The sequence below is a fragment of the Stegostoma tigrinum genome, chromosome 6, assembly GCF_030684315.1.
Source record: "Stegostoma tigrinum isolate sSteTig4 chromosome 6, sSteTig4.hap1, whole genome shotgun sequence".
Taxonomy (NCBI): Eukaryota; Metazoa; Chordata; class Chondrichthyes; order Orectolobiformes; family Stegostomatidae; genus Stegostoma; species Stegostoma tigrinum.
The window spans coordinates 63,782,007-63,796,183 of NC_081359.1; the positions used below are offsets into that span (position 1 = coordinate 63,782,007).

The 14,177-nt window shown below is 41.4% G+C and overlaps 1 protein-coding gene across 1 annotated transcript in view; it reads left to right on the forward strand.

Annotated features, from left to right (window-relative positions):
• LOC125453120 (PC3-like endoprotease variant B) overlaps positions 1–14,177 on the forward strand; it is a 1,374,573-nt gene that overhangs the window by 1,038,461 nt on the left and 321,935 nt on the right. Inside the window, exon 7 of the mRNA XM_048532258.1 lies at positions 7,515–7,552. Within this exon, the coding sequence (XP_048388215.1) occupies positions 7,515–7,552 (38 nt within the window). The remainder of the gene's footprint in view (positions 1–7,514; positions 7,553–14,177) is intronic.

Genomic DNA, 14,177 nt, shown 5'->3' on the forward strand with positions numbered 1-14,177 from the left:
CCTGAAGTGCCCAGCACTGCTGTGCTTTGTGGCAGTGAGGATAATTTTTCTCCTGCTTAATGCCTCATTTTCCTGCTCAGAAGACCGGTGCCCCTCTCTCACCTCTTCTGAGTCCATGACATCCTCTCTTTGCCTGCTCCAGTTGTGCAGAGCGTAGGATTATGCCTTATCGTCTGTCCCAAGTGTACGGCAAGGCTCCCCAGGACCAATCCAAGCATCACAACCTCATCTTCAGGAGGCCTAATGCATGCTCCACCATGGCTCTGATCAAAGAACTGACAGCAATGTATCTACATTCTGCCTAGGCCAGGGGATTGGACAGTGGGCTCATATAAGTCCTAAAGGAATGCATCATGGCACCCCCAGGCTACTGGCTCACACTTTTAAGAAGTGGAATCGTTGGTCTCTAATGACTTGTACATTGATATAATGGATCATTTTTCTGTGGAAGAAGTCAGCCATGTTGTGATATGGCACTCTTGACGTAACACGTGTACAATTGATAGGTGGTTTTGCCCAGGGCTAGATACTATTATGAGCAAAGCCTACTGCCTGGACTGCAGAACTGTCCTTGTCCCTGGGAAGCAAGATGAACGATGTGATCTGCCACAAATGCAGAGTCACAGGGATAGGGTACGGGGTGAGTCTGGGTGTGATGCTGTTTGTATAGTCAGTGTTGGGCTGAACGGCCTGTTTCCACACGGGGGAGGAGAAAAAAGGCTTTAGTAATGGCCTTGATATATTTGAAGATTGAGAAATTTCATACAGATCCCCAGTGAATTATTGGAAACAACAGGTTGTATAAATCATTATTGCAGCTGCCACTTTGACTGGGATGACCACCCTCACCGCACCCTCTTTCAGGTCACATGCTCCACCAGAATATCCTCAATCTGTCCCAACACTGTGTTTGTCTCACTTGGAGGAAGTAGTATTGAGGTTAATTAACTCTGTTGTACCTCCTGATGGGACCTACAGCTGCAACTCCATCATTTGGAGGCTGTTCAGCACTCACTGTAGGTCCGACTGTTCGTGTGTTTGCTGGCAAATCTGTTCCTGCTCCATTTCTCGGCACCTTCGCTGAACGACAGCAACAGCAATAATAACTTCTGCTGTGGCTGGATCCATCTGACACACTTGCGATGAACCTTTAGATGACAATGGACATGGAGCAAACTGATAAGGAAGGCTATGAAATGCCTCTACATGCGAATGTTTAATGGGGAGCTTATACTGATGAATTCATCAGCAGTCATATCACAGTATGATAACAGAAGAATATAAATGCTGTATGAGATTTGAGACCTTGGCCTCTCAGCCCCAGATGTTCCATGAAAGGCAGCATTGCTTGTATGAGCACATTGGAGAATACTCTCAGTTCAAGGTGAGAAGGAAACCATTCCATGCCCTTGTGCAGCCTGAGAGGTTTCGGATTATTTTTGTAAATTGTGGCCTGTGGGTGCCACTTCTATGGTCATCTCTGATTACTTTAGCTTCACGGCAATGACCCTCGCCAGTCTGCAATGACTAGTATTTGGACATGTGCATTTCACATGCACAATGCTATGATTACAAATGACTTCAGCCTATGCTGTAAAACAGCCTGGTTAATACCACTTGTCCCTGGAATGGGCCTCACACTGTTCGGTGGAGTCTGCACTGTGGACAGAAAACAAAACACAGATTCTGCCCACTCTGGCCGCAGCCTGAGTGATTTTCCTTTTGTAGAGCACATTTACAAGTTGCATGAGTATGGAGGACAAAGCAGGTCAGGCTTGTCGCAGTGGGTGGCAGGCTCAGCCTGGTAGTCAAGGAGCCTTCCTGAACCTCCGAGTTCCATAATCCCTGGCATTTCCTGGTCAGCCCATTAGCACTGAACAGTTGCATGTTCCAACTGTTAAATGGGCTTACATTTTCAGCTGCCCATGTTACCTCCTGAGCCCCATCCTTACAGTTTAGTAATGCCCACCATCATATAGCTCTGTCTCCCATCAAAGCATCTGTGGTGGTGACTGTCACTGAGCCTTCACCTGCAGTATCCCATGTCCTCCATTGCACTGTCGCCCTCTTTATAGTTTGGCTTTCCTCTATTCACCATTCTTCTCTCCTCTGCATCCCAACATGCTGCATCCAGTTCCCAGAATTGACTTCTTTGACTTTATTACCTCATCAGTTGCCCCTGATAATGCCACAGCCCCCCACCTTTCATTGACGCATCCCCAGGGATGATTGTACCTGCTCCTAACCAACTTGGACGGACAGCTGCCACTGGTGAATGAACTATCCCTTGACTGACCTGTGTGCAGCCCCTGACCAATGTTTGCACTGGACCTGAAGGATTAACCACAGCACAGTCATGGGCTGTTGTGATGCCCACACACAAACACAGCACCACCACCACTATCCTCCTCTCTCCCCACTACCCCCCCAACCCATCCCCCCCACGCCCCCGGCCAATTATGAATTTCAGCTGACCATGTCCACATCCCTTGACTGAGATGGGACAATGCCCTGGATTTCTTTACTGGGACCCCTCTGACTGATGACAGCTCCCTCACTTGACTTGAGAATGACTCGCCTCAATATTGAGACAGAACTATTTAGTTAAAGCACATGCCTTGCATTTGCCACATAAGTTTGCTGGCACATGGTGTGGTTGTGAAATTGACATAGCATTGTGCCACACAGCAACGTGTCCACCCCTCGACTGATCACTGCTGACAACTATGTCAAGTTAATTAGCTTTGTGTCCAAGTTAATAGGTAAGTCAATACAGAAGGACTGCACGCCTTGAAGATCTGACTGAGGAGGCAAGGTAGAGATACTATGAGCATTCAAATAGGTACTAAGTAAATGAGTGTTAAGATTACACATTTGATCCAGTCCATGAGCTGGTTGTCTGTCCCTGAACGCCAAATGACCACGTATCAGCATTGCCAGTGTGCACCAAAGTTTACTGCCGAACTGTATTGTAAGTGAATTGGAGATGGGTGTGGTGAGGCTGGAGTGTATCTGATGCCAACATTCATTGTTGAGGGTTGTGTACAGTCACTGCCATGAAATGTGCTCTGAGATGCTAGGGTCTCGTGTTCAAGATGGAGGTCAGGAGGTGACGGAGTGAGCTGGAGTCATCGCGTAACTGCTCTAACTTTCATGGCAGAAAATGTTGCAGCCTAGTTTCAATCTGGCAGGTCTGAGAATGGAAACTGCACATTAATGAGGTGAGATTAGAGGTTTATAAAATCATAAGAGGCATAGACAAGGTGAATAGACAATGTTTTTTCCCCAGGGTAGGGGAAACTAGAGGCCATAGGTTTAAGGTAAGAGGGGGAAGATTTTAAAGGGAGCAGCGGGACAACTTTTTCAAATAGGCATGTATGTATCATGCTGCCAGAGGAATTGGTAGCAGCGTGGACAATTACAACGTTTAAAAGACATTTGGTCAGGAACATTGATTGGAAACATCAGAGGGATATGGGCCAAATGCAAATTGGACTAGTTCTGATTGGACAACCTGGTCAGAATGGACAAGCTGGATCAAAGGGCCTGTTTCTGTGGTGTATAATTCTGTGACTGCATAATATGATATTCCACTCGATGCTAATTAATGAAAAACGTATCTCATCATTCAACATTTGGTTGGAAAATGGGACGTAGTGCACACAATATCAGGAAGTTCCTTGTTGGCTGTCACATGCAATTTCCCCAAGTTAGCTGTGCCCGTGTTGGCCAATACCTGGGAAGATTTTGTTGATAATGTTTATGCATAATCACAGCTGTGATAAATGTCTGATGGTTTCATTACCACAAAATCCAAGCTTAGAGTTTTTCATGTTATGAGGGACAACGTAAACATCGCCACAATACTCTGCTGGTGGCAAATTCACATCTCTTACTGTCCAGCCACCTTTCTGATTTGAAAAGAAGTCCTGGAGCTGAACTTGCCCATTTTCTGTTCAAGTGTTGTGTTGCCTGAAAATCATAATGCATAGTCTCGTGTGGCATGCAATAATTTTTCTCACCACAACCTTCTACGTTGAGGTCGTCAGCGCCCTTCACAGATAATCATGTAGCAAGAGTTGCCCTCCACAGCTGAGATCTTTCAGGTTTCACTTTGCAGACACTATCTTTAAAGCCCACTGTACACAATTAAAGGAGCTGCCACGCATTTATAGTGTGCCATAATTATCACTGAGGACATTGCCCAGAGAGCAAGATTGGTTCCTCGCTTCACAGGCAGGGCAGTGAAGAGAAGGGCTGTCCATTTACAGGCTGAGTCTCAAATGAGGTCACTTCACCAGTCCCAGTGAGCCTGATTCCAGATAGTGGTTGTGGTCAATGCTGTTCCCTGCTTTAAAGGGAATATCCAGCAATGCAGGAAGAAGATAACTGCATGCTCCATGTGGGCAAATGTCACCTTCCGTTCACAGGGCTGTCACTCACTCTAACTGTGCCACCACACATTCATCTCCCCAAAGTTGTTGGAGTAAAGCTGCCACTGTGGCATACTTATGCTTACTCAAGTGCCCTCAGCACCTCGTGCTCGCCAACGACTAACCTTTCCTGTTGTCTAAATGACCAGCTCAGTCACTGGGGCTTCTTCACCTGTCTTGTTCCTGCACCACTAACTGCTCCTCCGTCCACTTCCCACATATCTAAGGTCTTCCTGTGCCATACTAGAGGAACAAATAGAAGCAAACAGGCTTCCAAACTGACTGGGACAGTACTATCCCCTTCCCAACCTACTATAGACCCCTTGATCATACTAAGGCCTGCTCCTCTTTGACTTATAGACGTAGCCAACTGCATGAAGCTCATGCTTCAAACTCTTCCCCAGTGTCTGGCCATGTGCTTGCAGTATGACATTGATGTAACCCAGTGGTTTGCAGTAATATGTCCATCTGCTTGACTGGTCAGAGCTCTCCACCACGATAAGCTGCCTGCCAGTTCTCTATGCCAATATATAAGACAAGCCACACAGAGATTGGTAACCTCCAAATAAGTGCAAAAGAAGTGAGCACTAAGTAAGCTAAGAGCCATAAACTGCATCCTGTATGTGTCCTTTCAACAAAGCAACTTGATACTAGCAAGTAAGTTGTCGGTGTCCCTGAGCTTGAAAGTGTCGAAGGGCTGAAGGGGTGTTTGAGTTGGTGATGATGTGGTGAGGTGGGTGGGTAGCTGCTATAGACTTCTGTGGGTATAGGGTCAAGGAGGATGGTGCCATAGGGCATGAAAGGATATGGTGGTTAAGACGCAGTGAATGATGACCAGGACAATGAGTCAATGAGTTGCCAAGTACCTGCTCTGACATCCACAGCAGGAATTTGTCCCGTCTGCTTTCCCGGTGAATGTGTTGAGGATGTGAAGCAGTGTATAAATTAGGTTGGACTGATAATGATGAGCAAATGCATGGTGGCTGCCACTTGTAATACATAGATTCCAAAGTTGCCATTTTAAGCGAAAGTGGAAAAATGGAAATTTTGTACTCAGTGTTGTGATTCTGACTTTTAATTTATTTTCCCCAATTTTCTTGCCAAGGACTGGAAAATTCAACCATGGTAGAAAACAGGAAAATGCAACATGGCAACAATAACATGCCTTAAATTTAAACATACATGCAAGGTTGCTTCTCAAATCGGCAGAATAAAAATAAATGTTTGTAGAGACGGTAAAGAATGACTGAAATGTATGCCAAACAGATCCATTTTGGAGAGATAGTAGGAACTGCTGATGCTGGAGAGGTTGAGATAACACGGTGTAGAAACTGAAGAAGGGTCTCGACCTGAAACATCAGCTTTCCTGCCCCTCTGATGCTGCTTGGCCTGCTGTGTTTATCCAGATGCATTTTGGATTTTTTTTAAGGAAAGATGGAAGAGATTGCTATGAAACCTGTGGTGGATGATGGTGTTCTTAATCAAAATGTGTTGAAAAAGAGGCAGGTTGGTTTGTAATTGGCCAGAATCACTTAACTGTTGCATTCAGAGGCTTTTTAGGCCTGAAGGACATTGTACTACTGGCATAGAACAGTATCAAATATGTCGAGTGGGGGCAGAATGAGATAGCCAAAAGCAGTGGCAGCTGTGATACCAGAAAAATCTAGATGCTGTTGCTTAAATAGTGCCTTTTTAAAAAAAAACTATTGAAGAAGCCAAATGGAATGGTAAGTTCAAATTCCACCTAAAAGATGGACATCCTGAAAGTGCATCACTCCCTCAGTACTACAGTGAGGTAGCCACCATAGATTATATAGAAATCCTGGAATAGAGCTTGAATTCAACACGTCTGACTTGGCAGCAGGTGTACAACCACTGATGCCTATTGTATGAGAACACCGTGCAAATTCCCACACTCTCTCTTATTTTTTGCACTTAACTCACCATTTCACAGCAATTACTGGTCAATTACAAATTAAAGCCTTTCCTTCCTGAAAGATAGATGGCTACGAGAGACCAAGGCATTCCTTATAAAATAATTTTGGCAGAGGTCTAAGGGTGGGCTGCGTGGCTTCTTCCTTATTATTTGAGAAGAGTTGCTAACTGAGGGGAGGGAGACTGAGTTGTGACAAAACAAATAAAAGGATGGATGAAAAGAACAAAACATCCAAATAAGATCTGTTCTTTTTTTTATAGTATAATTTTGGGCAAACATATTTCTTTTACAAAAATGAGGAAAAATTAGTTGTGCGCAGAATGTTTAAATTTCCTTTCTTATATCTAGAGCATGCAGACAGTAAAGTGTAATTTTTTTTTTAAAAAGTAGTCATTGTCATCATTATAATGAAATTAGAATAATTTACAAAAAATATGCTCTAATTCTAATCTAATGTTTGTCGCAAAGTATGTTTTTTTCAGAAATAGAAGGAACATTCCTGCTTTAACACTGGTCAGTTTTGAGTGCAATTCAAATATGCTAACAGAGAAATGAAAGACGTACTAAAATACTACACGGTTCAGGTTAACAGACCGCAGTATTGATTGTATTTTTTTTTACTGTCAGTGATGATTGTTTTCAGAATACAGCTAATAATTCAATACTTGTTCAAAATTTGGCTATTTCAATGGAAGCACACAATTCCCAGATGTACAATCAGCAGATGAGTTATCTATTACTGTATTTTCTTATGCAAAGCATGTATCCACGGTATCTTCCACGTCCCATCTATTCAAGCAGCTTTTATGAAACACAATCACACAGCATTGCAGTCTAAATAAAATTTCATTTGGATTTGGTCTCCAGCTGAGAGCGACACTGCTTTGTTTTACCAGCAGAAGCAACAAACAGAATGGTATGTCCTGTTTCTCATGTCTCCTGTTGTGGCTTGAGGATCACAATCAAGTTGTTCGTGATTTTAGGCTTTGGAACCTTATCCTCATTTCACACCGTTTCCTCTCTTCCTTTCTATTTCATTTTTGTTTAGTGTCTCTCTGCCTGAAGGGAAGAATTATGATAAGTGGTTGTCTTTGCAAATCATGGCTCTGTGATTGTTTGTTTATTTATTCCCTTTTCTTTTTTAGGTATTGACCATGAACATGCAGATTTAAAGAGAAACTATGTAAGTAGAACACATACTTCAGGTGTTTAACTTCAGATTTCTCAAAAGTTGAAATTAAAATTTTTGTCAGAATTTTTAAAAGAGACCAACAGTCTTGTTTAAGACTTAAAGAAAGCTTCTGTTTGTATACCAGCTTTCATAATTTTAGGGACACCCAAAGAAGTACAAAACCAGTGATGTTCTTCTGAAGTATAGCCACTGTTGAAACATAGAAAATTAGGAAGGCAATTTTGGCAAACACATTTTAAGAACACCAAGAGTTTGAAATTACTTTCAAAAATTACTCATTACTGCAGCAACAGGCAAGTTGTTTTACAATATGTCAATGTATTATCCCATTGTCCCGAGAATCTGTAAGTATTATATCTGTGCAATTCATTGTTGTCTTGATGCATATTTCACATTAGCTGCACTGTTTCTAAAATACAAAATTTATTGAGAATATCAAATGCATGAAAAGGAGCACACATTCACTCTGGTAACTATTTAAGAATCAAACTGAGGAAGCACTTGATCAGAAAAAAAATTGCATTTTGTAGCATTTTCAATGTATACCTGCTTGGATTTTTAAAAAGCTGCACTGTATTTGACAAATGTTCAGTTTCATTTCAATAATGCAGGGGATATTAAAATTCGATTGTGATATATTCAATGCATTGGCAAACTGATTTATAACTACCACATTATCTTAGTAAATTTTTAACACATTAGTTGAATGTGGTTTAGCAGCATTGTTAAATCGTACATAATTATTTGGCATGAAGCATGTAGTAAAAATTACCCCTTATCCTTTCCGAAAAAAAAGATGAATTTAGCCAAATCCTCTACTAGTTATTACCACCCCTTACAGATCTGTTGTGCCTCCAGAACTTACCTGGGAAATTGAACTATCTTCAGGTATAAGAGAATGTACCAACTCCAGTCTGAAAACTTTGATTAAATTTAAAATAGTAACTGAAATGAAGGATAATCAATAACAATTCATACAATCTTTGTTTACATGTTCATTGGATCAATAAATGAAGGTTAATCTGAATTACTTCGGTAACATTCCTAGTTTGTTCATTTAAAATACAGCTAACAGGCCAAATCGTCTTCTGGGCTTGGGAAAGCCTAACCTGTATCCTGTGACCTGATACATGACACACAAGCTGTACATCCAACCTGTGACTTCACATGTCATTTTTGTCTTCTTAGACAGGAATCAGCATCGTAGTGCTGTTTGTGAGTTGATATATAATGGAGGAGGAGCATGGGTATGGATGCAGACTAGTTAGAAAGCCTCTCAGTTTTCTGACATTGTGTCCCAGCTCCCAAAAATGTTTAAAGCCCCTCCATAACTCAGCCCCTTACTTCTGTCATTCCAAGCTACCACTTGGCTGTCCTATCCCCTTTTTAAATATAACCAATCATACCCCTAAAATCATTCATGCCACCTCTATGCTCCACCATCTATCTTCCATAGTAACTCACTAATCACAATGTACAGGTCGTAGATTCCATGCAATATGATAAAAATATTTTACATTCCTTTTGGGAAAATATGCTGAATCTTACACCGTCAAGTAAAGGCCTCCATTTTATTGATACCTGAGAGGAAAGAAATACATTCTGTCATGTGAAATAATTTCTTTTAATATTTGCAAACGAGTTAACTTATGTGACCAAACTAGAAACTGCACGCAAGGTGCTTCCTGTTATTAAAGTTTCTATCATGTTCTCTGTTGCCAAATGAATGGAACATCTATGTTGTGAAACCCATTAGTACTTGGAACTCACAACATCGATTGTACAATCAATGTCATAACAGAGCAGGTAGTAAGGATGTTTTTCCCCCAAGTTTCAGTCCCTTTTTTTTGATATTACCCAGAGCCATTGGTATCACAGGGTGACAAGACATGTACATTTTTCTCTGATCATTTTTACCACTGGTAGAACACTGTAATTCCTGTTGACAAACACAAAAGGTTGCTCTATGTTGGGGCAAAACTCTCTTTTAAGACCAGATCCCTATGACAAAACAGTGCATTAAAAACACAACCTCGTTATAATCAGTATCAAATTTTGTTGATACCCTGAAATTTTTGATAGACTTGGTCACTTCATGAATGTATAACTTTGACACAAGTAACAGAGAAGACAGCAGTCTAGAATGGGTGTGGGAAGAGAGAGGTTTTAAATATGGTTCACTATGTAGTTTCTAATAACCTACAACTATGGATGGACATAAATTAAGGTGATTTATAGCATGAGGAATTGAAAAGACTTGTGTAGTGAAAGAGAGCAAGCAGCCTAAGGGATACCAGATATAAACTACAGGCTTGTATCTCAATGTACAGTAGCAGTATTGGCTTGAAGTGTAAAATAAAGTGTAAATGACATTTGAAGGTGTGAAAACGCTTTAAGCTTACCTTTCAGAATGTTCCAGTTCCCTCAGCAGGCTTTCTATTTTCCTAACAAAGTGTGAAAACTAGAGTGAGCCTGATGCACTTCCAAATCCTTGCACCACCAGACAAAAATTATGTGCAGGAGAAAATCCAATTTTCATTCCCATTTAAAATGGCAAACCTGACCTCAGTTGACGTGGATTTGCGTTTGATCACATATGACATTCCCAATCTGCAAAAATGTCAGAGGAAATTAATGTGCTGAAAATACAGAAGAAAATCAGATTTCTACAAAAAATTATGCCCTGTTGCACCCCGAAATGCACCCCTAAACTCGATAAAAATTCAGTCAAAGATATTTTAATTGTAGACAATCAAAGCTAGTATTATAATGTTAACAAAGGCAGTTGAAGAATACCATTCCTTTAATCATATAATGCATAAACGGAAGCAGCTGATTTGAAATATTTATGCAATAAACCTCCTGTCTGCATTTTTCTATTTGATATAGACTGAAAATTGTAGGACGTCAATCAGTTCTGAAAAATGTGACCAAAGAATCAGTTTAATTTGACTAATTTAGTTGATAATTCTAATTAGGCTGTGGCTATTGGCTGGTTATGCAGAACATATGAAAACTATCAAAATGCTGTGAGTTAGATTATTCATATTTATGCATGCACATAAGCTAAAGGATCAATACGTATCCATATAATGAAGTTATTTATTAATCCACTAACATATAATTAATTCTTGGGATGTGAATGTCACAGACAAGGCCGAAATTTGTTGAATTATCCGTACTTATCCTTAAGAAGGTAGTGATGAGTTTTTACTTTGAATTTCTGCGGTGTGTGCAGTGTAGATACACTCACAATACTGTTAGGGTGGAGAGCTTAAAGATTTTGGCCCAGCAACACTGAAGAAGCCATGACATTGTTCTAAGTTAGGGTGGTATGTGCTTTGACAGGAATTTGCAGATGGTGGTATTTCCAAAAGCCTGCTGCCCTAGTTGTAGTAGGTGCCTCAATGATTGTTGAACAGTGTCTGCATAAATATAACATAAATATTTCACCTGGTCTTATGTCTATATCTACACTTAAGATCTGTGGAATTTTTATATCACGTGCTCTGGAAGCCTGTTTATTTCTTAAATTCCTTTGTCTGTAGGGCAAGGTGTTATATTTATCAATACTCTCACATGATCTACTATGTCCATTCAAAGCCATATCATAATTAGATAAGATCATATGGCTTAGAAATTTGACTAAAGAAGATACCTACTAAACCACAATTCTGTATATAGTTTAATGGTCAATAAACGTCACTCATTTGCGCTATTGTTATATGCCTTGGGAAAGTGGTGGCAGAGTGGTTATGTCACTGGACTATTAACCCAGGATCCCAGGTTAATGTTCCAGGGTCATGGGTTCAAATCCCACCATGGCAGATGGTGAAATTTGAATTCAGTAGAAAATTTAAACTTGAAATAGGAGCTAGCCAAATAGTGACTGTAGAATCATTGTTAATTGTCATGAAAATCATTTGATTCTCCAATGTCCTTCAGGGAAGGAAATCTGCCACCCTCACCTGGTCAGGTGACTCCTGACCTATAGCAATGTGGTTGACTCTTAACTGTCCTCTGAAATGTCTCTAGCAAGCTACTCATCAAGGGCAATACGGAATGAGTAATAAATGTTGATGGTCATTAAGTTTCCCTCTGAGCTGTGTGAGCCCAAGGATCCATGCACAGCAACCAGCATGTCGATGCTGTTCACAGCACCTGTTCGCAGAAGTCTTTGTGGTGCACAATTCTGGGAGGTCCATCGGAAGTGAACAAAATTATCCCATGAACAAATAAAACAAAACCATCTGGAAGCTACTATCAATTTTCATATCTGGGGTGTTGGTGTGAAGGGAAGTGATGACCAGACTACAAGAATAGCACTAAGTGACAAGTAAAAGCAACTGTAGGTACAGAACTTCAAAGACTGTCATGCAGTTGGAAGACAGGTGGGAAGAATGCCCTGTCTAAACCACTGAACAAGTAGGTGCAGAAAAGTCAGAAGTTTTGAAACAGCTTCTCAAAGAAGCCTCTGTTTACAAAGCACATGGAAGAGACCTTTAAAGGAAGCTGTATGCAGGTAGCACAGGTGCTAAACTGCCAAGGTATCCCTTTTCCTGGGGAAATTGTGGAGATTGGTATTTTGGACTGGAGGCCTAGGATCAGCGGTGTTCTACAGGGATTGGCACTGGGTTCACTTTTGTTTGCCATTTATTTGGACGATTTGAACATTGTTATAGAGCATTGAACATTACAGTGCAGTAAGGCCCTTCGGCCCTTGGTGTTGTGCCGACCTGCGAAACCAATCTGAAGCCCATCTAACCTACACTATTCCATTATCATCCGTATGTTTATCCAATGACCGTTTAAATGCCCTTAAAGTTGGTGATTCCACTACTGTTGCAGGCAGTGCATTCCACGACCTTACTACTCTCTGAGTAAAGAGCCTAGCTAACCCATCCTTCTGGACCCTCATCCAGATCATTTATAAAAATGACAAACAGCAATGGCCCCAAAACAGATCCTTGTGGTACACCACTAGTAACTGAACACCAGGATGAACATTTCCCATCAACCACCACCCTCTGTCGTCTTACAGCTAGCCAATTTCTGATCCAAACCATTGAATCACCCTAAATCCCATGCCTCTGTATTTTCTGCAATAGCGTACTGTGGGGAACCTTATCAAGTGCTTTACTGAAATTCATATGCACCACATCAACCACTTTACCCTCATCTACCTGTTTGGTCACCTTCTCAAAGAGCGCAATAAGTTTTGTGAGGCACAACCTACCCTTCACAAAACCGTGTTGACTATCCCTAATCAAATTATTCCATTCTAGATGGTTATAAATCCTATCTCTTATAATTCTTTCCAACACTTTAACCACAACCGAAGTAAGGCCTGCTGGTCTATAATTACCAGGGTTGTCTCTACTCCCCTTCTTGAACAAGGGGACAACATTTGTTATCCTCCAGTTTTCTGGCACTATTCCTGTAGACAATGACAACAGAAAGATCAAAGCCAAAGGCTCTGCAGTCTTCTCCCTAGCTTCTCAGAGAATCCAAGGATAAATCCCATCCAGCCCAGGGGTCTTTACTATATTCACACTTTCCAGAATTGCTAACATCACCTCCATATGAACCTCAATCCCGTCTATTCTAACAGCCTCTATCTCAGTATTTTCCTCGACAACACTGTCTTTTTCCTGTGTGACTACTGACGATAAAGATACATTTAGCACCGCTCCTATCTCTTCAGACTTCACGCACAACTTCCCACTACAGTCCTTGATTGGCTCTAATCTTACTCTAGTCATTCTTTTATTCTTGACATATCTATAGAAAGCTTTAGGGTTTTACTTGATCCTACCTGACAAAGACTGTTCATGTCCCCTCCTGGCTCCTCTTAGCTCTCTCTTTAGGTCCTTCTTGGCTAACTGGTAGCTCTCAAGTGCTCTAACTGAGCCTTCATGCCTCATCTTTACATAAGCTGTTCCTTGAACAAGCTCCACATTTCACTTGTGCCCAACCCCTGCAGTTTTCTTCCCCATCCTATGCATCCTAAGTCTTGCCTAATCGCCTCATAATTGCCTTTTCCCCTGCGGTATATACCTATCCCTTTTCATCACTAAAGTAAACTTAACCAAATTGTGGGCACTATCACCGAAGTGCTCACCTACCTTCAGTTCTAACACCTGGCCTGGTTCATTACCCAGTACCAAATCCCTCCTGCATACATTGACCCATCTAAAGTACTCAAACTATAGCGTCTCCAGTCAATATTTGGAAATTTAAAGTCCCCCATAATAACTACCCTGTTACTTTTGCTCCTATCCAAAATCATCATTGCTATCCTTTCCTTTACATCTCTAGAACTTTTTGGAGGCCTGTAGAAAACTCCCAACAGGGTGACCTCTCCTTTCCTGTTTTTAACCTCAGCGCATACTACCTCAGCAGATGAGTCCCAATCAAACGTCCTTTCTGCCACCGTAATACTGTCCTTGACTAACGATGCCACACCTCCCCCCTTTTACGACATTGCCTGATCTTCCTGAAACATCTCAACCCCAGAACCTGCAACAACCATTCCTGTCCCTGCTCTAACCATGTGTCCGAAATGGCCATAACATTGAAGTCCCGCGTACCAACCCATGCTGCAAACTCACCCACC